General features: G+C 46.4%; 1 protein-coding gene across 1 annotated transcript; it reads right to left on the bottom strand.

Annotated features, from left to right (window-relative positions):
* Nucleotides 1-384: 384 nt before the first annotated feature.
* Nucleotides 385-24,587, bottom strand: LOC102566237 (transmembrane protein 247). The gene is made up of 5 exons (XM_059724260.1): nt 24,438-24,587; nt 21,713-22,033; nt 13,971-14,204; nt 4,018-4,099; nt 385-431 (listed from the first exon to the last, which is right to left on the bottom strand). The coding sequence occupies exons 1-5, from the start codon at nt 24,438-24,440 to the stop codon at nt 385-387; spliced, it is 687 nt and encodes a 228-aa protein (XP_059580243.1). The 5' UTR covers nt 24,441-24,587.
* Between the last annotated feature and the right edge of the window lie 1,379 nt (nt 24,588-25,966).

Here is a 25,966-nt window from a genome sequence, read left to right as displayed (position 1 = left end):
TCCAGCCCTAATGGCTATGAAATCTATTAAACCCATTCCCCATCCTCCCACTGCCCCTTTTCTCCTTTCTACTCCCCCAATAGAGTCCACTATTCCCACTTGACCCGGTGCCTCTGTGTACTCCACTCCCTCCATACCAAAGGCCTCTCCTTCCCCTCCCCACCACATGATCCCTGCAGCAAGCTATGCTCAACTTGTTCAGGTCTGATGGTCAAGAGGTTTTCCTTGCTTAAAGTAAGTCCCTTGACATTGCCTGAATCTCCCAACCTCGGTGGTTTTTAACCCCTGGTTTCTTTGTCTCTTCTTTTCTGCCTGAGATTTTACATTTTCCCCTCCAAGCCCTTCTCTTGCACTGCCCCCTCCCTCCCCCCCAGGTGGCTTTCCTTAGGCTACAGCCATTCCATTGTTTTCTCCTTCTTCCATTTCCCCATCTGAATGGAAGATTATGCATGTTAATGACTCAATTTTTCCTTCCTTGGGAGACATGGAACATCAGCTTTGGTAAACAGTTGCTGTCTCACTGTCTGCTGTGGCTTTCAATGATACAGCAATTTCATAACACCAAGCAGAATTCCTATAGTTTGGATGGAGGTCCCAAGGTGCCCTTCGTAGCAATTTAGGACAAGCTCTTACTTCATAGGGGGTTGCTTGCCAAAGCTCTAAATATAAATATGCTTCTTAACTAGAATTACAGGAAAATGGTGTAGAGAATGCTCAGGTGTGAAGTCTGCAATACCGGAGAAATTACAAAAAAGGCCAACATTGTGTGGGACATGACAGGTTTGCTTCTCTATTGCTTTGCACTTGGTATAGTCATTGTCATCGATCCCAAGTCACAGTTAAACACTGCTGTTTTAATTTACACATGCTCTGAACCAGTGAAAATAATGACCGAGGCTAAGTCCAGACATTCAAAAAGCCCGAGTCTGAATTGATTCAATCTTTGCAGGTTAGTCTAACCTGCATAGATTGGACCAATTTGCAAATGAATAGACATTCACTTTTGATTCTGGAAATGCAGCCACATGCCTGCAGTGGCTCAAGCTAGAAGCTGGGGGTGCTAGAGTGAGCCCTGGCTGCAAGGAAGCTGTGCTGGGGGGAGCTAGGTTCCTGCAGGCTGAGTATGATTAGGGAGGAGTTTAAACCCCCACCCTAGTTTGCAGGGACCCCAGATGGGGTGTGCCTAGAAGAGGAAGGGGGAAGTAGCTCTTGCCAGGCATTTCCCATCCGTGCCCTTGCCTCTTGATCCCTGGCAGCAGTATAAAGCAAACAGAGATGGCGTGGGGTGGGGAGGGGGGCGTTAATTCCCCCCTCCATCCCATGTCCCACCGACACGGACCTGAGCTAGAGTCTGCCTGGACGGAATGGAGCAGCCTGTGTCAGGGTCCCCTCTCCTTGCTGCTGCAGTGGCAAGGGTGGGGGCGTAGCCAGGCACCAGCCAGCATGGCTCCCTGAGGCAAAGGAGGCAGGGAGGGGGTTTATTCCCCCCTCCCAACCCTTCCCCCCACGGGAACCACAGCTGGGGTCTGCGAGCTCTGGTCACCACTTCCACCACTTGCCCTTGGCCAGGCAGACCCTGGCTGGGGTTCCCCAGGGGGAAAGGGAAGGAAGGGGGGTTAAATCCCCTCCCTGCCCACTTTGCCTCATGGCCATACCTCTACCCCTGCCACTGGAGTGGCAAGGGGGGAGTGATCCTGATGAGGCACCCTCTACATGGGCAATTAATCTGAAGCAATAAACTCCAGAGCAGTTTGAGCCCAAGTAAATTATTCTTGGGTGCAGCATCTACACATGCACCTGGGATATCAGCAATTTGAGCTGGGGTGGAGCAGTTTACAACAGGGCCACTCATACCCTGCTTTGTCTCAGGGTCCTGGTAGTGGTATCAGGCGGTACAGGGACTGGCTGGGGCACAAGGCTGCTGAAAGTGTGGAGCAATGTGGCTAAGCAGCAGGCAGGAGTCTGGCCCCCAGCTCATTGGGCTGACTGGGTGCAATTTATATGTGCGGACAGCATCTGTAGTTCATTACTCCACTGTAGGACAGTACTGTTCTTGACAGTACTATCTTATTGTGATGTTAATTAGTTTACTGCAGCCTAATAATGTTGCACGTGTAGATGGCAATGCTTTATTCCACAGCTAACTATTCTACTCCACAGTAAAGCACATGTATGACACAGCCACTAATTCAGAATAAGGCTTATGTGTAGCCCAAGCTGGTTATAAATGACTCTATGCCTCAGTTTGCCCACTTGTAAATGAAGCTCATGAAATTTTCCCACCTATGCTGAGCAATATGAAATGGCATTACTATTTATAGGGTACTTTAAACCCCACTGGGTGTGTCTACATGTTCATTAATGTGCATTTAGTTTAGTACTCCCTTAATAAAGCACTAACTAAATGCACCTGAAGTTACTGTGCAGTAGTGCTAACACATGGTTATTTAGTGATGCTTACTGTGCGTTAGCCTAATAACACTAAACAGTAGGCTATTAGCATGGTTTTTGACATGACATGGTACTGCAAAGTGTTATTAGAGTACCATAGAAATGCCACCACTCTTCTCTTTCTTATTCTTCTTATATGACCAAAATGTTGCACTAGATAACCCTGGGCTAGATAGAACTGGAAAACTGCCCCTTGGCTCATCAGTTCAATCCGCTGTTAGACCTCACAATCTCATCAAATATTTCTTTTCAGCAGAATCCTTTCATAAACAGGTTGAGCGCCATGTTAAAACAAGAAGGCTTTTTGTTTCAACTACTCTTACTGAAAGTCTGTTCCAGAACTTTGTTGCCCTAATAGTTAGGAACCTTCTTTTACTTTCCTGCTTAAATTCATTACTGACCAATTTATACCCATTTATTCTTATGCCAGCATTGTTCTCTAGCTCAGGGGTGGCCAACCTGCAACATGTGTGCCAAAAGTGGCATTGGCAGCCTCTGTGTCTGGCACGCAGCAGACCACGGAGGGAACAGGAGAGGTAGCAGCAAAAACAGTAGATCAGACATGGAAGACAGGGCAGGAAGCAGCAAGCATAGGAGCAGATCAGGCAGGAAGTAGGAAAGAGAGCAGCAGATAGGGAAGAGGAGAGGGATCTGAGTGGCACTCAGGGAGGGCAGAGGTCTAATTTGTGGCACACCTGCCAAAAAGATTAGCCCCCATTGTTCTAGTTTAAATGGTTCATTTCCCTTTCCAATGTTTGTTTGCCAGGTGTATTTACAGAGAACAACCATATCTCCTCTCCAGGAGCAGCGCCAGCCTCTTCCCTGTGTGGGGCTGAGGTGGGCTAGACAGGAAATTGGGGGGCCTGTGCTAAACAAAGGTGGGACATGGGCCCTATGGGCTGGGCCAGGAGCACCATGCCTCTGCAGGCTGTGGGCAGGAGTGGGGTGGGCTCAGCTGAACAGGGTGGGTGGCAGTGGCCCGGGGGCGAGTGGGGGATGCTGGGGGCTTGGACAGGGCCAGCACTGGGAGGGGTGCATACAGGGGACTAAGGTGAATTTTGGGGTGGCTATAGCCCCCCAAGCCGCCCCTAGTATCCCCTCTGCTCCTCTCAGCGTCTGCCAACCTAAACAACCTAAGCTGTTTCTTTTAGCCTTCTTTCAAAGGATAAGCTGTCCATTGCCCTGATCATTCAAATTGCCATTCTCCACATCTGTTCTACTTTGAGTTCTTTTTCTTAAACAAAGGTAACCAGACTCGTATACAGTATTCAAAGTGAGGTCCACCAAAGTCTTGTACAAAGATGTGTAAGACTTTTCTCTTGTGCCATTACCACTATGCATAGAGCCAGGCAGAAAACACATTTGATGTATTCTTAGATGATATTTGCCTTTTGCATGGACATATCACTTTGGTGGCTCAGAGTCATCTTGTGATCAACTAATATTCCCTAGGTCTTTCTCCTCTTTTCTTGTTTCCAACTGATGAGCTCCCAACTTATAGTAAGGATTCTTGCTGGAAACCCACAACTGCCTGGCCTTCCACTCTTTGGAAGGCATGTTCCATACCTTTTTTATTAATTTGGTCTCCAAGATCACTCAGTTCTTCCTGTATGATATCCCAATCCTCTGTACTGCTGATGCCCTCAAACTGTGCCATCAGTAAATATCATTAGTACACTTCTAAATTTGTGAAGTTATTAAATATGAACTGTTCCAAAAATGTTCTGTGGAGCTAGTAGCCCCTCACCAGCCCAATAATTCCCCTTTCATTGCAACTTGTTACTATTTTTCCATTAGCTAGTTTTTTACCCATCTTACAGTTTTTATTCATCTCCACTTTTGCCACCAGCTTAATCAATAATTTCTCATGTGGCATCACACTAAATGCTTTACTTGAGTCCAGACAGGAGAGTTCTAGTGCATTTCCTTTGTCTGAACAATCAGTTTTCTAATCAAAGAAAGATGTCACACGTGTCTGGCATGATCTCCCCTTGGAAACCTGAGCTGAATACACTGCCCTGAGTTACACCCAGGTAAAACTGAAGGCAGCTCTCCTGAGGTCCTTCTGTACTTGTGGAGAGAGAAGTCACACTCCTCCCCTTGCAGCATTAGAGAGCTTCTGTTTTGTCACAACAGCAGCAGCAGGGAGGCAGAGAAAGGAAGTGAAGCTGCTGCTTCTGTGCAGCAGGAGGAGCAAAAAGAAACAATATCTTATTTATGTGCAAGAGGAGGAAATGCTTTCAAGAAATAAAAAAATAATGAAGCTGAGTCAAAGACACAGCACAAGAGAAGCGGAAAGAAAAAGCCTAGCGCCTTGTGGTCAGGGGCCATTAAACCGGTAAATAATTCATCTGTGGTGGTGCAGCTTGAGTGGCTGCCTTTGCTCACGTAGGACTTGGAGAAGCAAGCGGGCTTCAGGAAGCGGAAGGCTGAGGCTGCACGTACAAGGGTGAGACTTCAGAGCACAAGCGCAGCACGTGTCACATCGCCAAGGGGCTCCCAGAGACTCACATTGTATGGGGAGCCCAGTGTCATACACTGCCAGAGACTGAAGAGGTTTCATTCAGCTGTCTGCAAGACAGCTCCTTATAGAAAGCCATGTCAGAGAGCTACTTTCACCAACCCCCAAGCACACACATGCACACTGCTGCCTCTGTTTAACTCTTCCAGATCCAGCATGCACTGTTCCCCTTCTGCCCTCTGTACTAGTGGTGCAGGTGAGAAGAGAATTATCTAGCACCAGGGCCTCACTGATTCCTTCCTATCATTTGCTTTGCAAACATCCCCTTATTTTTCATTTTAACTGTGTCCAACTCCCAACCCCCTCTCGGCCTTCTGTTAACTCCCAAGCCAAATGCATGCTTCATTCTCCTGCCTGCTCACTTTCATGGTGGCTGATTGTCCATCTGTCCTCTGCTTGATTTCTGTATCCAATCAAGTTGTGTGAAATCTTTCTGATGTAGAATAGTGTTCTGAATTCATATTAAAATGACCCTGGTTTATTTTAAAACAGCAAAAAAAAATGCAAAATTTTGCACAGGCTATTGTCAGGGGAAATGGAGCCAGCCTTGAGACAGAGAGTGCAAAATTGCCCTCAGAAATTAAGAAGTCCTCATATATAAACCCCATGTCTTATCATAAATTTCATACATTTCATAGATTTCTAGGGTTGGAAGGAACCTATTAGATCATTGAGTCCAATCCCCCACTCTGGGCAGGAAAGAGCACTGGGGTCAAGTAACCCCAGCCAGGTGCTCGTCTAATCTTCTTTTGAACACCTCCAAGGTAGGGGAAAGCATCCTTGGAAGCCTATTCCATCTTTTGGCAACTCTCCCCATAAACAATTTCTTCCTGATGTCCAATCTAAATCTACTCTCCGTCAGTTTATGGCCATTGTTTCTAGTAACCATGAGGGGAGCCCTGGTAAACAGAGTATCCCCTTTTCCCTGCTGACCCCCCCGTTGAGTTTGTAGACAGCCACAAGATCACCTCTCAGCCTTTTCTTGTGGAGGCTGAAGAGATTCAGGTCCCTCAATCTGTCTTCATGGGATCTTACCTGCAGGCCCAACCATACTTGTGGGCCTCCTCTGAACCCTTTCTAGGTTATCCACATCCTTGTTGAAGTGTGGTGCCCAAAACTGGACACAGTACTCCAGCTCACCAATGATGCGTAGAAGGGAAGTATCACCTCCCTAGACCTGCTCATGGTGCACCTACTAATGTAGGAATGAGTGCGGTTAGCTTTACTTATTACCTCATCACACTGACAACTCATGCTCATTTTTGCGTTGACTATGACTCCGAGATCGCTTTCCGCTGCTCTGCTACTTATAATGGTACTTCCCAGTCTATAGGTGTATTGGTGATTCTTTCTCCCCAGGTGCAGTACTTTGCACTTATCTTTGTTAAATTGTATCCTATTCTGATCATTATCATTTTTCTATAGTTATGTTTTTGCTGAATCACCCACCACAGAACAGTGAAAAGTTGAATCACCCACTGCAGACTAATGAAAAGTCTTTCCAAGTTTTAAACCATGATATTCTTCAGTATGCAATGCTCTCCTTCTTCAGCCTTTTTAGTGACTTCTGCCTAACTCTTTTGTAGCCAGAATACATTACTTCCTCTTTTCCCTCTGTTTCATTTTGGCTATTTCCTCCCAGGATCTCTGCTTAACTCTTTGATGTCCAACAGGCACTGCCTATTTACGATCTCTGCTCTGTCTTATGGTAGCTCCTTCTTCCATCATTCCCTCCACTAAAACATGCACACAGGACCACACACATACATACATACACACACACACACACCCCTCCCTGAGAAATCTTGCTTAGGAAAGTGAATTAATAAAGCGGGAATGAGGGATAGTAGAGAATGGGCTATTTGACCTGAGAGGAATTCTTAGCTACATGTATGACCCTATTTTGGCCCTCCTTTTCCCTCCCCAACTCTCCCAGTTTACCTTCTAAGTCAGGGCTGTCCAACTGGTGACCCGCAGGCCACATCAAGCTCATGAGGAGTTAATGGCTCACAGCCAGCTGCCACCCCCCACATTTCTCCAGCTGCTGCAGTGGGCAGTGACCAGGGTCTGTGGGCAGGACAGCATGATGGGAGACCTGGTGAGATTGCTGCCCACATGACAGTGCCAGCAGGAGGGAGTTCATATTGCTCACATGGTAGAGATGTGGCAAGACAGGGGTTGTCTGTGGGTGGACTCATGATGTGCTCACACAGCAGCAGCAGGGGTGAATCACCCAGGTGGTGGTAGCAGCAGGAAAGCAGGCTTGTTTGTGGAGTGGTGGCAACAGAAGGACTCAAATGGCAGCAGCTGGGTGGGTTTCCGCTGCACAAGCACATAGCAGGGGGTCCCAGGAGCCCATGCAATCCCATGGCATGTAGCCTATGAGGTGTGTGGCCCAGAGCCAGTGATCTGTACAGTGAGCAGCCCCCAGCTGCTCTGAAGTTGGACAGCCCTGTTCTTTTGGACTATAAAGAGTTGTCTAACTGTACAACATGGTTACTAACTTATGTCAAGAAGCACATGCATGCATGAAAGCACTTGTAACTCCCCTGGCTTCTACTGATCACTGCCCCTCAGTGCTAATGTTCTCTATCTGCACAGTGCTTAAATGGATGCAAACTACAAGGTATTTGCTGAGGGGGGGTTTTTGGAAATAGTATACCACAGTGCTTCCTGTAGCACTCTAGAGGACTTCCCAGTGCCCTTTCCTTTCCCTCCCACTGGAACCTGGGTCAGACTCCAATCTTGAAGTCATCAGGAGGCCAACTGTTAATCATAGCAGCAGAGAACTTCAGGAGCCAGTAAATATATAACTTGCCTATCAGTATGAAAGCCAAGGTGCTTAGTAGGGCTCCAAGAAGGTAAGAGACTTCTGTCACACTGAGCGTGAGTACTAAGACATTGATTCTCAAATTGTGGTTGGTGGATTAGTGATGGCCTGTGGGCCATTTCCAGCTAGTCTGCTGAGCTGCGTCTATCACAAAGATGAAATATCTGCCAGGCTTCAAGCAGAGATAACTGTCTGCTAGCCATAGCACAGCCTAGGATTCTTGTAGCACTGCCAGAGGAAAACGTTGTTCAATTAAATACCAAACAAATGAACAACAGTGCCCCCTGCCATGCATCTCCATGCCTTTGTTGGACTTTTGTTGCTATAGTTCAGGACATGATTAGGTGTCTCTGTGGGGTACATAAGAAGATAAGAGATGCCATTCTGAGTCAGACGGCAGGCCCATCTAACCCAATTTCCTCTACTTCACAGCTGGAGTGTGCCAGGCTGCAGCCCGTGCACTGTCTCCTCCAGAACGTATTGCTGAGGTTCTAGCTGTACTATTCCCCTCACCTGTTTATTTATGCACTCCCCATCCATGGCCTCCCCAGGACCTCCTGGTCAACCTCCTCCTGGCCCTATCCAAGCTAGCTGTATATCTCACCAGGAAGGAGGCTGTGGCTGGGAGGAGCCCCAGGGTCTGTGTGGCTGCTTTCCTATCCCCCATACAATCCTGTCTCTGGGCACAGTATCATTGGGCAGTGTCTTCTGGCTTGTTAAACTCATTTGAGGGCCAGTGGGCATTGTCCAGTGTGCTTTGCTCAGTGTCCCGTCCCCTCTTGGCACTCTGGTTATTAACCTTTGACCGTCACTCCTGATCCTGTTACATCTTTAGTTGTCCCCAGAAATCAGCTTCTGCCTTTTTAGTAACCTCCTTGTTTAAGCATAAAGCAGAGGCTCAGGGGAAGAGAATTTATGTATGGTGACTTGTCTCCTGCCCTGCTTAAAGCTTACAGTATTGTACTAAACCCTGCAACTCCAGGAACTGGCACAGGGAGCTGGCAAAGGAAGTTCCCATTTTTATATACAGGATACTGGGGATTAGGGCCACAAGCTAATGGGCTAAGGAGAGGGGACAAATACAGGTAAACAAAAATTAACATCAAGGTACATACACTTAGGATTTGGGTGACAGGAAGTAAGCACTGACGCTGTGGTGAAATCCCCCAAGAACAGGTAACTGGTAGAAAACACTAACACTGTGATACATATGACGTCCTTGTTGCCCTTCTCGGCACCTGTTTGACTTCTACTAGACCCCTTCAGAAGTGTGGGGACTAGAACTGCCTGCGGTATTCAAAGGTGACTGTGCCATTAATTTATACAAACAGGTATAAGCAATTCTAATAACAGCAAAGTTGGAGAATGGCAAACATAAGAGACAGGCCTAGCAAGCAAAATGACCTGGCGGAAATAGGACAGTCGATGCTGCAGGCAGTGGCAGGAGATTTGATCTGATGGGTGGATGTATCCAGGTAATTGTCTCTAACACATCAAAGTACAAAGTTCATTTGCTTCTTGTCCCTTCAGTGCTATCTTAGTCAGAGCTGTCAGGAAATAGTGAAGACTTTTAAAAGGGCTTTTTCTTTTTCTTTTTGGATAGGGTAGTAAAGAGAAATTCCTGAATAGGTTGATGATTAAGGCTGCCACCTCAGCTTCAGGAGACCCAGACTGAAGTCCCTGCTCTGCCAGTCCCCCATTTCACATGTGGCTTAAAATAGCTAAGCTATTCTGGTGATTCTTTGGGTCTGTGCCACAGCTGTTGGAATAGGGACTTAGACATTACTCTCCCAGATTCTTATGTGAGTGGCCTGACCATTGAGCGCTCTCACCGTCTCTTTCTCTCACCTGATGAACTAATTATACTAAGTGAAACGGCTCCAGTACTCTAGCCTAGATTTGGTCAGGTGGCCAAGGCTTCTTCCCTAAGTAAGGATACAAATTCCTGTTCCAAATATAGAAGAGGCTTGAATCCATGACTTCCACCTTTCAGGAAATTTAGCCATTATTAGGCATTTTGGAATAGCCAGAGCTCACTCTCTCTCTCTCAGCATAATAATTCTTTCCTGTTCAATCTCACACATTCCCCAGAAAGGTTTCTGTTTTGACAAATGGTCATTTTCCAGTGAAAAGCTCTTTGTTGAAAAAAATCCTGACCAACTATAATCCTGATATTACACTCTTATTCTCTTGTTACAGCCCCTAACTGAAGAGACTCGTGTGTTTAGCTATGCATGTTTTTTGTTCAGTTCCCAGGGCTGGCGAAGATAGCAGGTGTTACATGCCTAGGAGCCTCTCCAAGGGGATCAGAGCCTTGGGAAGAGCTTCCTTCATCCATGAGAAACATGTAAATCACAGGTCAGTGTGTGTTGGGAATTAAGTGCAAGGTGCAAGAAGTCTCTCTAGGAAGTAAATTGCATGGTTATTTAGCAAAAACTTTGAAAATAAACCTGCGCAGAAGGACCACAGGTCTGAAGAAACCTTAAAAATGTGTTGGTTTTGATCTTGGGATAGTGAAATATGTACTAATCCTCACCTCACTGATGCCCAAAGAGAGGTTTGAACAAACCAGGAACCAAAGACCATGGGGAAATAAGATGAGTCATTACCAAGAGCCTAAAAAGAAGCAGGAAGGGCCACAGGGAGCCTCTGATGTGGCAGATGCAATTGAATGTGAAAGAATGCTAAACTAGAAGAGGAGACATTAACTTTCATGCTAAAAGAGCAATGTTGTGGAACGCTTTTGCAAAAGGGCAGTCATTGCCTCTGTTTTCCACTTGCTGGAGTGAAGAATGCTAAATGAGCTGTGAAGCTACAGCATCCAACCTGCTGTGCTTTGCCGAGTCTACTTCTACTGCAAATTACTCTGACTCATGCCTAATATTCATGTTTCACATTCCAGCTGTATTAACATGCTCCGCATCTTTTCCTCTTAGTATTTGTGTTTTGCTGAGCATTCAGGCTTGGAGGGACTAGGGAGACAAGGAAGAGGGATTGATTCCTGCTTGATTCTATTTTCCAAATTAATTTAGAGACCTGTTGAACCATATTTCTACTTTGCTCACTCAGGATTGATGGCCCAATCCTATGAACTAAAGTTGAAACTGGAACAGTTGAAATAATGTCATGTTGAGGCTGCAGGTCATAGCAGACTTCTAAAAGGGCATTATGGCTTATGCCCAAAGAGAGATTTTAATACATGTTGCCATTATTTTAAAATGGCTGCCAGGTTGGATGGGAGCTCTTGCATAATGAAGATTGACATGAGACTGAAAAGAGATCCTTAAGTCTAGTCCTCAGCTATTGCAAGCAACTAGGTTGTATAATTTATTTCATAAACACTGATTGATGTTGGTTAATGTACAATACTAGCTTGATCAGTATGAAGAGGCATTATTTATTAGAGCAAGCCTGTTTCACTGGACCTATTTCTAGTTCAGTACACACTGAGGTCTCTGCAGGGCTAGGGAACTCCTTTTATCTCCCTACCACCTTCCACTGTTCCCAACAAAGCATCAAGGCTTGAATAGACCATTCATGCCTTCCTTCCAACACATTCTGCTAGCTTCCTCTCTAACCCCTACTGTTCTCCCCAGGTCTCTGATTCCCCCTTTCTCCCCTTTCCCTTTGCCTAGTGAGAGCTTTCTTTTGTTCAACAGTCACTCAGAACCAAGTGGTTTGCCTCATTCAGTGTCTGAGCTTTAAATGAGTAGCATTGTAACATGTGCCTCTGCTCAAACCAACGCCCTTTACTAACTAGCTCCTTCCAGAGTGCAATAAAGACGCACTTCCCCATATAATATTCTGGCTTGATGGTGGTTTACTTTGAGAATTGGAGCTAGTAGCATGCACATGAGTCTGTGAAAACCAAAATATATGATGGATACTTGTGGAAAAGAATCCACCGAATTATACTGTGTATACTGTGAAATATCCCCATACAGGAAAGGCATGTCCTCTTGCTTGTGGTAGTTACTCTGGGAAGGGATGAAATATTGGAAAAAATACTGGGTTAGCTCTCAAGAAGGTAATTAAATGACCTAATAAATGATGAGTAGGTACATCTACATAAGACGCCATAATGCACAGTAGTCTAATCTACTGCATATGAATGCATCACGGCAAAAACTTTATTAATGCACTAATGCACATTAAGTGTCACAAAAAAACCTGTTTGCTTTGCTACTGAGCATTAGCATGAGCTAATGTGCCTTTATGTAGTACCTCGTATTAGAGGAACTAAACTTAATGAGCTGTAGCAAAGGTGCATTAAGGAACATGTAGACATGCCCAGTCTGTCTAAATTATAACAACACTGGAGTAGCTTGGAAAATTATTCAAGTCTGTCTATCCATGAATCAGTTATCTGTGTTAACATTTAGGAGTGGGGTGTGGGGGAAAGGGGAGGGAAACGGGGTAGAGGGGATAAGCTGAGCACCCAAACAATGAAGCACCAAGAAACCAAGCTATTGCCTTTAAAACTGTCACTTCATTTCTTACCCTGCTAACCCTTGTGTTCCAGAACTGCCAGGGCTTTCCCTGTGACTACAGGCGACCATGTCAGAAACATTCCCTGCAAAAGGTCAGCAAGAACTGTTCCAGCCCCTTTCAACCACAAAGCACCTTATAATAGCCCAAATGCACCATAACAAACTTAGCATCTTTAGTCCAAAAAATCCCTACAACATGCCCCAGTGACAGAGCAGGAGAGATGAGGGCACCACTGTGGCAGGCCAGTAGGGGGTGTTCCTGCGTTGAGCCACCCACCTCACTGAGCCCGACCACCTTCCAGGCTCCAAGTGCCTCCCTGGGAGTATCTGATGTCTGGCCGATCCCCTTCCTGGAGCACACCCGCTAGCCTGGGGTTCCACTACCACTACCTGGGAAACACAGTCCTAGTAGCCCTCAAGGGTACTTGATTCACTTCAAGAACTTGGGATGCTTCCCTCAGTCAGAAGCACAAGTAGTGGTCTCCCTTAGTCTGCTGAACCAAGGGGACCCCAAGGCATAATCTAGACCCACTCCCAATAAGTCTCCCATGCTAGGTACAAAGAAGAACTTTATTGGTTACAGAGGGTAGGGTTAGAATAGGGTACAGGGTAGAGCAATATCAGAGAAATCCCATAGAGCAAACTCCCCTGGCTGGGTAGCCTTTGATCACGCATCTGAGTTACTGCAAGCTATATATCTAGTTAGATCTCAGGTAGCTTACTCACAAGTATCATCCAGAGGCAGGTGGAGATTCCCTCTGGAGGCAGGCAGTTCCTTGATCATGAGTTCTGAGAGAGAGAGCAAGTTTCAGATGGTACAGCTCTTCACTGTCTCTGTGTCTCCCTCATGGCTGCTGCCCCCTCCTCCTGAGCAGTCCTTAACTTATATAGCCCTTGTGACCTCATTTACCTGGTCCAATGGAGGCCAGCACCTGTTGGCTGTCAGCCAACAAATTTGAAATACATCACTAGTTGCAAGGCAGACTGGAAGTCTCTAGCCCACCAGGGAGGAAGCCCCTCACCCAGGTATGTGATACTAGTCACGTAGGCAAAGGGAGTAGGTTTCCCCCCTTCCTCAGGAATGTATCCAGCTCAGGTTACCTAAAGAAATAGGGTAAAGTGTGTATCCTCTGCTGGGCCCATCCTAACCAAATTGTCACAGAGCAGAGTTTTTGGGAAGAAACAAATGTGGCCTTCTGCCACACCACCAGTGCCTCAGAGTGTGCAGTAGCAGGGAACTCATTAGGTACAATGTGGCCAGTGGAAAATGCTTCACGCTACAGTACAAAGGTAAGAAAAACTTCAATGTTCTTGCCAATCTGACTGGGGAGAAATTTCCCCAAATATTGTGATCATTTTGATCCTCACTGCATGTATGTGCAAGATGCACTATGAGAGACGTCTCAGTACAGTTAGGAGCGCCAACTCTCACTGGCCATTTTGAAGTATAGCCAATGCCTGATGGATGCAACGAGCCTTGTTAGCATATTACACATTCATTGTGAAATAAAATGAACAAGCGAAGAAAATTTAAATGTCGACTTCCCTGTAGGACATCCTTAAAACACAAACTTGATTAAAAAACCCCAGGATGTCACAAGCCTACCACCCTAGTGCAAACCCTCATACCACAGAAGCTAAGCTCTCTATTGCCTTCATATCCAAACAGTGTGGATACCAGTAAGAGGTTTCCACTAGTGTAAAAAGAGGAAGAACAAATAACCCACAAGTAATTCCAAAGCTTTTTAATTAAATATAAGAGGGTGACTGCAATGACAAAAAGATGATGCTTCTTAACAAAAAAGAACAGCAGTTCCCTCACTATATAGATAACATGAATGAAGATGAAGAAATACAGGAACAAAGAAAGCTGGGTCTGAGGTTTGAGGAGGTCCTGAAGTCCCTCAGCAGCCTGTGGAAAAAAGGGAAGACTTGTGAGATATTGCAAGCCCATGTTCTATATCTCACCTGACAAAGACCACTTTGGTCCACACATCCCTATTTATTAGGCCTGTGCAAGTAGGCAGCTATTTGATCTGGCTTTGGATCCAGCTGCTTTGGAGGGCAGCAATCCGATCCAGAGCTCTGGACCGGGTTCCCACTTCAATCCAGCCAAAGCAGCTCCGAAGCTTTGGAGCTGCCTCAGAGATCCAACCATAGGGTATAATGGGGAATCAATGAAATATCTATAACTTTGTTTTTTTGTCTGATTTGGATGAAGCTTGCAGGCATGGTAGCCCCTGCTGTGAGCATGAAGCCTGCCAAGTTTCAAGAAGATTGGTGCAGGGGTTTGGGGGGAACTGCACCCCAAATTCTTGAAAGCAAAACTCATGTCACATGTATGTGTTATACCACAGGGGGGTGAAAACTGCAGGGGTGGTGGCCCTTAGTGAGGCCATGAAGCCTGCCAAGTTTCAGGAATATTGGTGGAGAGGTTTGGGGGGAACTGCACCTCAAGCTGCTGACAGGCAAAACTCGTGACATAGATGACCCTGTGTGTGTTAAGGTGCAGTGGGCTGAAACCTGCAGGGGTGGTGGCCCCTGGTCATGCCACAAAGCCTGCCAAGTTTCAAGGAGATAAGTGCAGTGGTTTGAGGGGAACTGTACCTCAAACTGCAGACAAGCAAAACTTGTGACTTGAGTGACACTGTGTGTGTTAAGGCACAGCAGGATGAAAGCTGCAGGGATGGTAGCCCATGCTGCAGCCATGAAGCCTGCCAGTTGTCGAGGAGGTAAGTGCAGGGGTTCTGGGGCCCTGCACCTCTAGCTGCTGACAGGCAAAACTTGTGACATGGGTGCTTGTGCAGCTGTTTCTATCTTGGGGCAGTTGATTGTCTGTATTAATTATTTCCTCTCCTTAGTTTGTGGTTTTGTAGGTGTTAATTGTTGCTCATTAACTTGCTAACATCTACAAAACCACAAGCTAAGGAGAGGAAATAATCAATACAGACAATCAACTGCCCCAAGACAGACACAGTTGCACAAGCACCCATGTCACAAGTTTTGCCTGTCAGCAGCTAGGGGTGCAGGGCCCCAAAACCCAGAAGCCCTGCACCTATCTCCTCGAAAGCTGGCAGGCTTTGTGGCTGCAGCAGGGGCTAGCAAGGTGGCAGCTTTCACCCTGCTGCGCCTTAACACACAGTGTCACCCATGTCATGAGTTTTGCTTGTCTGCAGCTTGAGGTACAGCTCCCCCCAAACCACTGCACTTATCTCCTTGAAACTTGGCAGGCTTTGTGGCCTGAGCAGGGGCCACCACCCTGCAGTTTTCAGTCCACTGCACCTTAACACATACAGGGTCATCTATATCATGAGTTTTGCCTGTCAGCAGCTTGAGGTGCAGTTCCCCCCAAGCCCCTGCAACTATCTTCTTGAAACCTGGCATGCTTCATGCTCTCAACAGAGGCTACCACCCCTGCAAGTTTAATCCAAATTAGACAAAAAGAAACAAAGCTATAGCTATTTCATTGATTCCCCATTATACCCTATGGCCAGATCTCCGAGGTGGCTCTGAAGCTTTTCCAAAACGGTTCAGAAACTCTGAACCGCTTCAGGAAGCCTAAAGAAGCCAGTGCTTCAATCTGGACATGCTGCTTCGGATGTTGGAGCATCCAAAGCTTCTCCGCATCCGAAGCACGGTCCAAAGCCTTACACAGCCCTACTACGCATGGCTGACAGTGAGACCACAGCCAGTCACCTTGTCACACTGATGTTCAGTGTAGATTTGCTTCAACAGCCAGATGAAATACAGATTGATAACACTACTTAGCTGCTTGGCCCATTCTGGATGAAATACTCAATTATTCCACAATGACTATCACTATTTTCTGGAAAGGTTCTTCTACTCTAGAGCTGGGCGTATTCAGGTCTCCAGGTCTTTCTCTATTTTGGACACTGCAGACAACTCCAGTAAGACTCTGGCCATTTTGAACAAACATCAGGGTACACGTCTGTTTTTTTTCAGATCTTTCTTTTAACTCCTGGACCACTTACAAGAAAATAATAAGCCATTTCTTGTCATTTGCATGTAAACTTCCTGGACATCATTACTCATTTTCCATTCTTTTGTGTCTTACACAAGGATAAACTCTTGGTACAAGAGCCTCATCTTCTTCAACAGCCTTACAGGATTTCTGTGAAGCAGAGTGCTTCAAGTTAACTCCATTTAAGGATGGAGCTTTTGATCCATCATGCTTTATATATTTATACTTATATACTAAAATAAATAGTAGTATTATGCATTTACATATTAGCAGTCAACTTTCATATATTTATTTACAACATAGGATGTTATAAACCAGCCTCCAAGTTTGCTTCTAGTTATGCTAGACTCGCACTAAAGCATAACATTCCTGATGTTAGGAGAAGAGCATACCAAAAAGAGAGAATTAAATGATGTTCTTACTGATGTTTCGTGACTATATCATCTTTATCATGGACATCTTTAGGCTTGTGGGGCATCTGGAGTACTTTGTTCAGATTAGATCCGACTGGCAGAAACTATTTTGTTTGATGGTAAGACAAGAATGGCAAATTCTATAAAATTCTAATGATGTCTGAAACAGCCTCTTGATTAATTTGTAAACAAGTGGCCTATAAATGTTTAGGTTTTAGACAAATGTGTTGAGCTTGATCCATTAATTGCTGCAGCCCCCTCAACAGACCCAGGAAGAGGCAGTGTATACAGGGGATGTACACTCTGAGTCATTACTAATTGATTATTTTTAGAAACATTGTAATCAATAAACTGATTGAACGTGGTTAGGTTCTTCTGAACCTTTAATAAGTAGTTAATTTAATAAATAGCCACCCTTCCTATTAAGCAGATGGGGGCTGCTTCTGAACTAACATGGGAGTTAGATTGGTCACTTCCATCTCTATAGATTTTTGTGTTGAAAGTAGAGGGTCAAGGTCAGCATTAGTGTAAAGGAGGCTTGTCCAACATATGGCCCGCGGACCACCATGCAGCCCTCCAAGCTGTTTTCAGAAGCCCGAGGTGCTGCGATGGGAAACAAAAGTAAACACTGTACTTTCATTTTGGGGGGGTGATGTGATAGTGCTTCCTGTGAGGTCTTTGAATATGGCTTGCCAGCCCACTGGGTGATAAAAAGTTCATGATCTAGCCCCACATTCAAAAAGGTTGGACACCCCTGGTGTAAAGGGATGCATCTCAGGAATTAAATGAAGGCTGAATTAGGCCAGGTATTTTTTCCATTCAGCAGCCTGACTTGACTTTGAGATTGCACAGGCTAATATGGTATGAGATGACAGAGCACTTTCCCATTAAGTTACCTACTAACATCTTCAGTATGCTCTTTACCTGAATTCATGTCCTCCCGTCCTCCCTCTAAAGCCTTCATGCAAATGAATTTAACTGGTGAAATTCTGTACAGTGTAAAATTGTGAGTTCTGATATGACATAAGCTGTATGCTCTAACACTCCATCCATCAGTCCCTGCCAAATTTGTGCTACTCAGGCTGAGAGGTAGTACTCTCACTACCTGATTCTTCATTAGGGTGGTAATTGCCAATCCCTTACCATCCCCTGGTCCATATTTCATATTGAGAAGTTATGAAAAAAGTTCCCAGTTTCCTTTCTTTATTTGCACCCATTGGTCTGGAAAAATGACTCCGGTTTGGAGGTAGCTATGTTTTTCTACAGCTGTACCACCATCTGGCCTTGCTTTTAGACCTTGTTGCATCTCTTATTAGCCTTTTTCTGGGGATAGCACCTGCTGTCCATGTTTCTATTAACCATCAGGACTGCTGCTTCACCATGCCTGGGTCTTGTTCTTCCAATTGCCTCACTCATTCCCTCAGAATCTGTTCGAGTTACAGGTTATCTCTAACCTGATCCATTACAGAGTAGGGGGTACAAGGTATGTGGCACATTCACCTCACCTGTACATGTTCCTGTTAAAAAATTGTTTCAGGAATATATATATAGTCAAGAGAGAACATACAAGCTATATTCTGGCAAGAGGGGTAGGTCTTTTTAGGCTATCTTGTACCACTGCAGAGGGAGATTGAGAGTGCACATATATAGGGCCTCTCCTGCTCCTTGGAATGAGCGTGAATGGTAGCATAGAGATTTAGCTGGAAGGAGGGAAAGAGCCCGGAAAGTGAAGGATTTGGTACTTTGAAACCGCAAGTTGGGGTATACAAGGGAGAGTGGCCATGGGGAGCAAGTGGAAAAAGTGCTACGCGTCCCTGCAAGCCGATATTGGTGACCAGGGTGGACGGCTGGAGACCCTCTGGGTTAAAATCTGTGGGGAACACGGCACAGGGGACACAATGCTGGGAGTCTATTACAGACCTCCCACCCAAAGTCCTGAGCTAGACCAGGAGTTTGCCCAGGAACTGGCTGAGGCAGCTTGCTCCAGGACCATGGTTGTCATGGGTGACTTCAATTACCCAGACATCTCGTGGGAGGATCGCTCAGCAAAATCTGAGCGGTCGCAGAGCTTCCTCTCGTGCGTGGATGACCTCTACCTGACTCAAGAAGTCTATGGGCCAACGAGAGGCAAAGCGCTGCTCGACCTGGTGCTGGCTACTGGGGAGGACCTAGTCGGCGACCTAGTGATTGATGGGAAGCTGGGTGACAGCGACCACGAGCTGATCACCTTCACCATCCGCCGAAAAGCTGGCAAGTCGGTCAGCAACACGCAAGTCCTTGACTTCAGGAAAGCCGACTTTGACAAGCTCAGGAGGCTTGTCAGTGAGGCCCTAAGGGACTGTGACCGCAGGGAGAGGGGAGTTCAAGAAGAGTGGTTGCTCCTCAAGGGAGCGATCCTCAATGCACAAACTAAGTCTATTCCATCTCGGAGGAAAGGCAGCAAGAGGGCACAGCAGCCCCCCTGGCTCTCCAGGGACCTAGCAGACCTCCTGAGGCTAAAAAGAAAGGCCTACAAAGGATGGAGGATGGGAGTCACCTCCAAGGAGGATTATTCTGCACTGGTCTGGTCCTGTAGGGAGCAGACCAGGAAAGCCAAGGCTGCAACTGAACTCCAGCTAGCTTTGAGCATCAAGGACAATACAAAGTCCTTTTTCAGATATGTGGGGAGCCGGAGGAAAAGCAGGGGCAACGTTGGACCCCTGCTGAACCAGATGGGGCAACTGACAACTGATGCCCAGGAAAAAGCCAACCTATTAAATAGGTACTTTGCGTCGGTCTTTCATCAGCCCCATGGGACGCCCGTGCCTGCTACAGGGCCGGGAAGTCCGGGTGAGGGTGATCCCCTGCCCTCCATTAATGCTGACTTTGTGAAGGAACATCTTGAGAAGCTGGATACCTTCAAGTCAGCCAGCCCTGACAATCTTCACCCCAGGGTACTCAAGGAGCTGGCGAGCATCATAGCCCAGCCTCTAGCGCGGATCTTTGAAAACTCTTGGCGCTCTGGTGTAGTGCCCGAAGACTGGAAGAAGGCCAACGTGGTGCCTATCTTCAAGAAAGGGAGGAAAGTGGATCCGGCTAACTATAGGCCCATCAGCCTGACTTCTATCCCGGGGAAGATCTTAGAAAAGTTTATTAAGGAGGCCATCCTTAATGGACTGGCCGACGCCAACATCTTAAGGGATAGCCAGCACGGGTTTGTTGCGGGTAGGTCTTGCTTGACCAATCTCATTTCCTTCTACGACCAGGTGACCTATCACCTGGACAAGGGAGATGAGATTGATGTCATATATCTTGACTTCAAAAAAGCCTTCGATCTGGTGTCCCATGATCGTCTATTGGAGAAACTGGCCAATTGTCGCCTTGGGTCCCCCACGATCCACTGGCTGGAAAATTGGCTCCGGGGTCGGACCCAGAGGGTAGTAATTGATGGAAGTCACTCATCGTGGTGTCCTGTGACCAGTGGGGTCCCCCAGGGCTCTGTCCTTGGACCCATACTGTTCAACATCTTCATTAACGATGTGGACACTGGAGTCAGAAGCGGACTGGCCAAGTTCACCGATGACACCAAACTTTGGGGCAAAGCATCCACGCCAGAAGACAGGCGGGTGATCCAGGCTGACCTGGACAGGCTCAGCAAGTGGGCGGATGAGAATCTGATGGTGTTCAACGCCGATAAATGCAAGGTTCTCCACCTTGGGAAGAAAAACCCGCAGCATCCTTATAGGCTCGGCAGTGCTATGTTGGTTAGCACTATGGAAGAAAGAGACTTGGGGGTCATCATTGACCACAAGATGAACATGAGCCTGCAATGCGATGCTGCGGCTAGTAAAGCGACCAAAACGCTGGCTTGCATCCATAGATGCTTCTCAAGCAAATCCCGGGACGTCATTCTCCCCATGTACTCGGCCTTAGTGAGGCTGCAGCTGGAGTACTGCATCCAGTTTTGGGCTCCACAATTCAAAAAGGATGTGGAGAAGCTTGAGAGAGTCCAGAGAAGAGCCACGCGCATGATCAGGGGTCAGGGAAGCAGACCCTACGATGACAGGCTGAGAGCCCTGGGGCTCTTTAGCCTGGAAAAGCGCAGGCTCAGGGGTGATCTGATGGCCACCTACAAGTTTATCAGGGGTGATCACCAGTATCTAGGGGAACGTTTGTTCACCAGAGCGCCCCAAGGGATGACGAGGACAAATGGTCACAAACTACTACAAGATCGTTTCAGGCTGGACATAAGGAAGAATTTCTTTACTGTCCGAGCCCCCGAGGTCTGGAACAGCCTGCCGCCGGAGGTTGTTCAAGCGCCTTCATTGAACACCTTCAAGATGAAACTGGATGCTTATCTTGCTGGGATCCTATGACCCCAGCTGACGTCCTGCCCTTTGGGCGGGGGGCTGGACTCGATGATCTTCCGAGGTTCCTTCCAGCCCTAATGTCTATGAAATCTATGAAATGGTTAAGGAAGGGAAAAGGGACTTATTTCTTTTGTTCAAATCCCAAGATCAGGGCTTCAGCCATCAGGCCAGAGAAAGCTCCTTTGTATTTTCTCTGCTGAGGCAAGGGAAAAGGCAAGGGGAGGGTTATCAGCAGCTATGGCAGAGAGAAAAAGTGCTGGTTTCTGCTGGACTTTTCTTCTGGTTTGTTTACTTGGTTACATGGGAAAGAGAGGGCTTTTTCATGGGAGGGCAGAATTTTCCAATCAGCATGGGAAACTGAAGCTGCAGTTGCATTTGCATGGGAGGGAGGTTAGTCACTTTTAACCCTGTTTCCTATCAGACAAACCAATAATGTGAAAAAGGCAAGATAACTTCTCTTCAATGGAACCATCCATCTGTAAGATGCAAGTATAAGTCGTGATGCTGGGATTTGATTTAGACTAACCAGAAAGTTCCTCAAAAGTTAAAAGAATTAAGTTCGTTCATTTCCTTCCTGGAGATTTGGGAAAAAAGTTACAGTTGAGGTGGTAGCCATTTTCTGAATACATGTTCTGAACCATGCCATTCTTCCTTACATTGTCACTTTTATACTTACTGGCCCAGATGCCTGCAGACGCATTAGCTCCATCTTCTCTTTGTGCTGCCGTTGCTTCTGCTTCTCTTCATATTGATATTTCAGCATTGCTAGCTCCATATCCTGCCGCATCTTCTCCAGCTCAGTCTCAGTGGCTGGGGTCTGTCCGAAATTTGCCACTTTCATCTTTAGCCAGTTGTTGATTTTCCTCTCATTGGTGACTGATTGCAGATACTTGAGTTCTGCCTGTGGCTTGGTCTTCCTGTGCATCTCCTGGTCTGCAGCATTTGGTAGCTCTGTCACATCATCGGAGAGATCTGGGAGACTATCAGGAGTTTCTTCCTAGTATGTTTGGGGGTGGAGGGGGAGAATCATCCACTCAAATTTAAGCTGATAAAAACTATGTAAATATTTCCTGGCAAAAGAAATGTGTTCAACTTAACTTAAGCAGATTCAGCCTACCTGTCATATTGTGTGTGTGTGTGTGTAAAACACCTGCACTTAAATATTAAGATCCTATTATAGTCCTATTTGCACAACTAAGCCAGAGGCCCCACTTACAGCATGGCTTAAAGTTGTAAAGTAACCATGTCCTCATGACCAAATCAAAGTACTTGGCAAAAACCCAAGGTCTAGAATGCTGATGTACAGATAAAGAATACTAAGGATCACTTGGAAGATAAGAAAGTGATGGAAGTCTAGTAAGTGGTATTACACCCAATAGGAACTTACACTAAGAACTTCCTCTGAGAACTATGATATGAAGATCCTGGCACCATCTTCGATATCAATAGCTAGAATATTTTATCATTCTGGTGTAATTTGTGTCTGTACATAACATGAGGTTTGTCAAAATGAGCCAATAAAAATGAGAAGCCAGTTTGTTTTGGCAGAAAAGGGAGCGAGAGACACAGTTACTCATGCTAGTCTTAAATCAAGTAGAAGGCAGGGTAAATTTGCACCTTTCAGAGTAACCAAAGTGTGCGCACATATGTGTGCATGTGCACATTATATATATGTACACATGCATGTGTGTGTATGTGTGTATATATATATATATATATATATATATATAGCACAGAAAAGGGAGTGCTAACAGGCTAAATTAGCAGGAGTAGCATTGGGTTGAGTAGCATTGGGTTTCCAACAAGAAGCCACAAATAGACCATGAAAGGGAGGTCATATATCTCCCTTATAAGATTAAGGAAACCTGAGTATATTCTTTGTACAGGGGCAGATCCAGGATTTTGTTAAGGAGGGTATGGGAGTAGAGACTGGCACTGCAGGAGGCGGGGAGGAGGCTGCATCCCACTCCCTGCCCTCAGCTTCTCCCTCCACCATGGCAGGCAGACTGTGCCATGGGAACAGCAGGGCTGTTTTTACATCCCTCCCTTTTCCCCCTTCAGCAGGACTTTTTTAAAGTCCCTTCTCTTTCCTCTTTCCCCACCTGCTGCTGCCACTGTCGCTGCATTCTCCCCTGGCCTTAAAGACTCCAGAGATGCTCCTGCCACACTCCAACCTGGCTGCATGGGGAGTCAGGCTCAGCCAGAAACAGTATTGGCAATGGACGGGTTCTCCCCCCTGAACCTACTCCTGAGCTGATGGGCAACACCTGAGGCATCAGACAGGGAGGAGACATCTGCCTGCTGCCACCGCTACCGCTATCCCCACCTAAGCCCCGGTCCCTGTGGAGCCCTGCTATAGTGGGTAGGACTGTCTCTGGAGTCACCCCATCTGGGACAGTAGCAGCAGTGGGCAGAGGAAAGGGGAGGGAAGAGATGTACCATTGAGTACAGAGGGAAAGTTCTTGCTTGCTTCAGGGACTTAAAGAAGTCCTTGACTGCTGCTCCTGTAGCCTCAACTAATGGGGGGGGGGGATGGCACTGCACCCCCTCTGGGCCCACCCATTTTTATAACTTCAAGGCTCTGCCTTCCAGTTAAGTCTGGCTCAAAGATAAGAGTATTACGTATCTGCTATTTCTATAGTTTGTCCCGTGCATTCTTAATTATTTGTGAACATCAGTGAGCTAAAGAAAGCCTGTGTGTGCTGAGCATTTGCAAGTGCTGGTTTTGGAGAGCTGGACTGGGCTGACTTTGTGACAGCCTCTGAGCTGCATTTTTATTCAGCCTCTTGCATGATGTCCTTTGTTCTCCAAAAAGCTCTTTAGGAAGATGCACATATTGAAGAGCTAGTGACAACCAGACAGCTGCCCTGTGATCTTTGTTTTGTGACTGTCTGGTATTTTGCACCCTTACATTTTTATATACCACTTTTCAGCACCTGTGTGTCATGTGCGGATGCCTGTGCTCAGCCCCTTACATGTCCTTATTTTTCTGATGTCTGATCTTGCCCTTAGTGTAACACTGGCTCTGTAGCCATCCCTAGGTTGTCTTTTGAAAAGCAGAATTCTCTTTCATACTGGCTGTAACAAGTGAGATGCTGCCATGCTTTAGGGAAGTGGCAGATCCATTGCTTAAAGTGCTGGATCCTCAGCTGGTGTAAATCTACAGAGCTCTGCAGAGCTGTAAAGTCTGTACCCTGCAGAGCTATGCTGATGGGCACCAGTCAAATATCTGATTTGCAGTATTTATTTACAAACTGTATGAAGGAAATGTGAGAGGAAAGATTCCATTGAGAAGGATTGAAACAGAAAAGGTAAAACCACTTAGAATCCTGTCTTTTGGTTCAAAACCCATGACATGAGGCAAGGAAAATAGGAAACTGAACAATAACTCTTATTCTTACCATTTACAGCTTTGGCACAAAGTGAGGGGGAGACAAACTGGTAAATGCTGGATTTTTAGGCAAGAAATTCTGTTTCAGAAGCCTTTCACTCCCCCCATGTAGAATATTCAGCCCCCTCTGCCCCAGTTCAGGCCAGACTCGCATACAATGTCTAAGCCAAAACACAGACTTTTTACACAAAGTGCCATGCTGAGGTCACAGAGCACACTGTGTTGTCATCACAATCTACTGTTACTACAGTAGCCCAGAACTTGGGCTACTAAGGCTACTATGAGCCACTAACTCACATGTCCAGAAGCTCTGGTGGAAGGGAGTTGCCAATGTTGCATGCAGAAACAGGAGTAGAACCCAGTTTGGCTAGGGTCCAGTTTAGAGCCTTAACTCTTTAAGTAGCATCCTGCCTCTCTTACTATACCTTCCCCACTCTCTAGTTATCCAGACTGACTTCTTTTCCACAGCTGCATTATTCATGGTTGTCAGGAAGTCTTCATTCTCCATGTCTATACTCACTGTCAACGGGCAGAGATTTGTAGAAGTCATGGGAAGAAAAAAATTAACTAGGAATGTGAAGGAAGCTAAGGCAGTGGTACAATGGATTTGGGGATGTTTTCCCCATAGCTAAGGGATAACATAACTGAAAGGTGTTTTGCAGAAAAGCTTGTTAGCAGACTAAACAAGAGCTGAGCTGTCAGTACTGGTAAGAGTGAAGGCAGATGTTAGCAATGCAATAAGGTAGTTCTGGTAGGAGTAAGGCTGGGCAGGGTGGCACTTTAGAGAAATTCATTCAAAGAAGCATAAACTTTCATAGGAAATGTCCTACTTTGTCAGATGTCTGCAATGAGTAGCCTCTGATAAAGTAGGCTTTCACCTATGAAGGCTCCTTCTGAATGAATTAGTCTCTAAGATGCTAGCCTGCCCTATCTTCCCCTTTAAACTACCATAGCTCTTAACCCATAGTTCTGATAGTTAAGATATTGCTAAAGGTGAAGGTCCAGACAAGAAGCATATGTATAATACTAGCAAATTGCCCATCAAGCATGACGGGTGGGGAGGAACAGAACGCCTGTGTCACCCCTCCCTCCTCCTGCTGCCTTGGGTCCAGACCAGCTTCCTCCCTTCCCCACCTGCTGCTTTGGGCTCGGGCTCATTTCCCCCTCCCCCCTATCATTTCTGGTCTGGTTCCTCACCACTGCTTCAGGTTTGGGCCCATGTGCCCTGCCCCAGGGCTGGTGGTAAGGAGGGGAGCTTGCATTCGGCAATGGCGGCTGGGGCAGTGGTGGGCAGCCAGCCGCACGCTGCCACCAGTAACCCCCGCTTCACACTCCCCTTCCTCCCCTCTGCCCTGCCGCTTCCCCCTCCCTGCTGGCTATTGTTGGGGGGAGCCTGCTCCAACCTCCCAGCTCTGGCCCCTCAGTCTCCACTGTCATGGCGACTCTCCACTGTGTTTCTCTGTCTGTGTAGAGCACTCTGATTGGCTGCTGAGACAACCAATCAGAGTGCAAATAAAGCATTACAGACAGATAGACAGG

This window comes from Alligator mississippiensis, chromosome 1 (assembly GCF_030867095.1).
Source record: "Alligator mississippiensis isolate rAllMis1 chromosome 1, rAllMis1, whole genome shotgun sequence".
NCBI lineage: Eukaryota > Metazoa > Chordata > Crocodylia > Alligatoridae > Alligator > Alligator mississippiensis.
The sequence above is the reverse complement of the archived record's forward strand: the minus strand, read 5'-3'. Positions and strand labels throughout refer to the sequence as shown.

Bases quoted from the DNA above. Each gene is read 5' to 3' on its own strand.
- LOC102566237 (XM_059724260.1), bottom strand. The intron at 14,205-21,712 runs GTAAGTATAAAA...TTTTTTCCACAG, and splicing joins GTCTGCAGGCATCTGGGCCA to GCTGCTGAGGGACTTCAGGA. The intron at 4,100-13,970 runs GTATCCACACTG...CTGATGGCACAG, and splicing joins CTAGTGGAAACCTCTTACTG to TTTGAGGGCATCAGCAGTAC.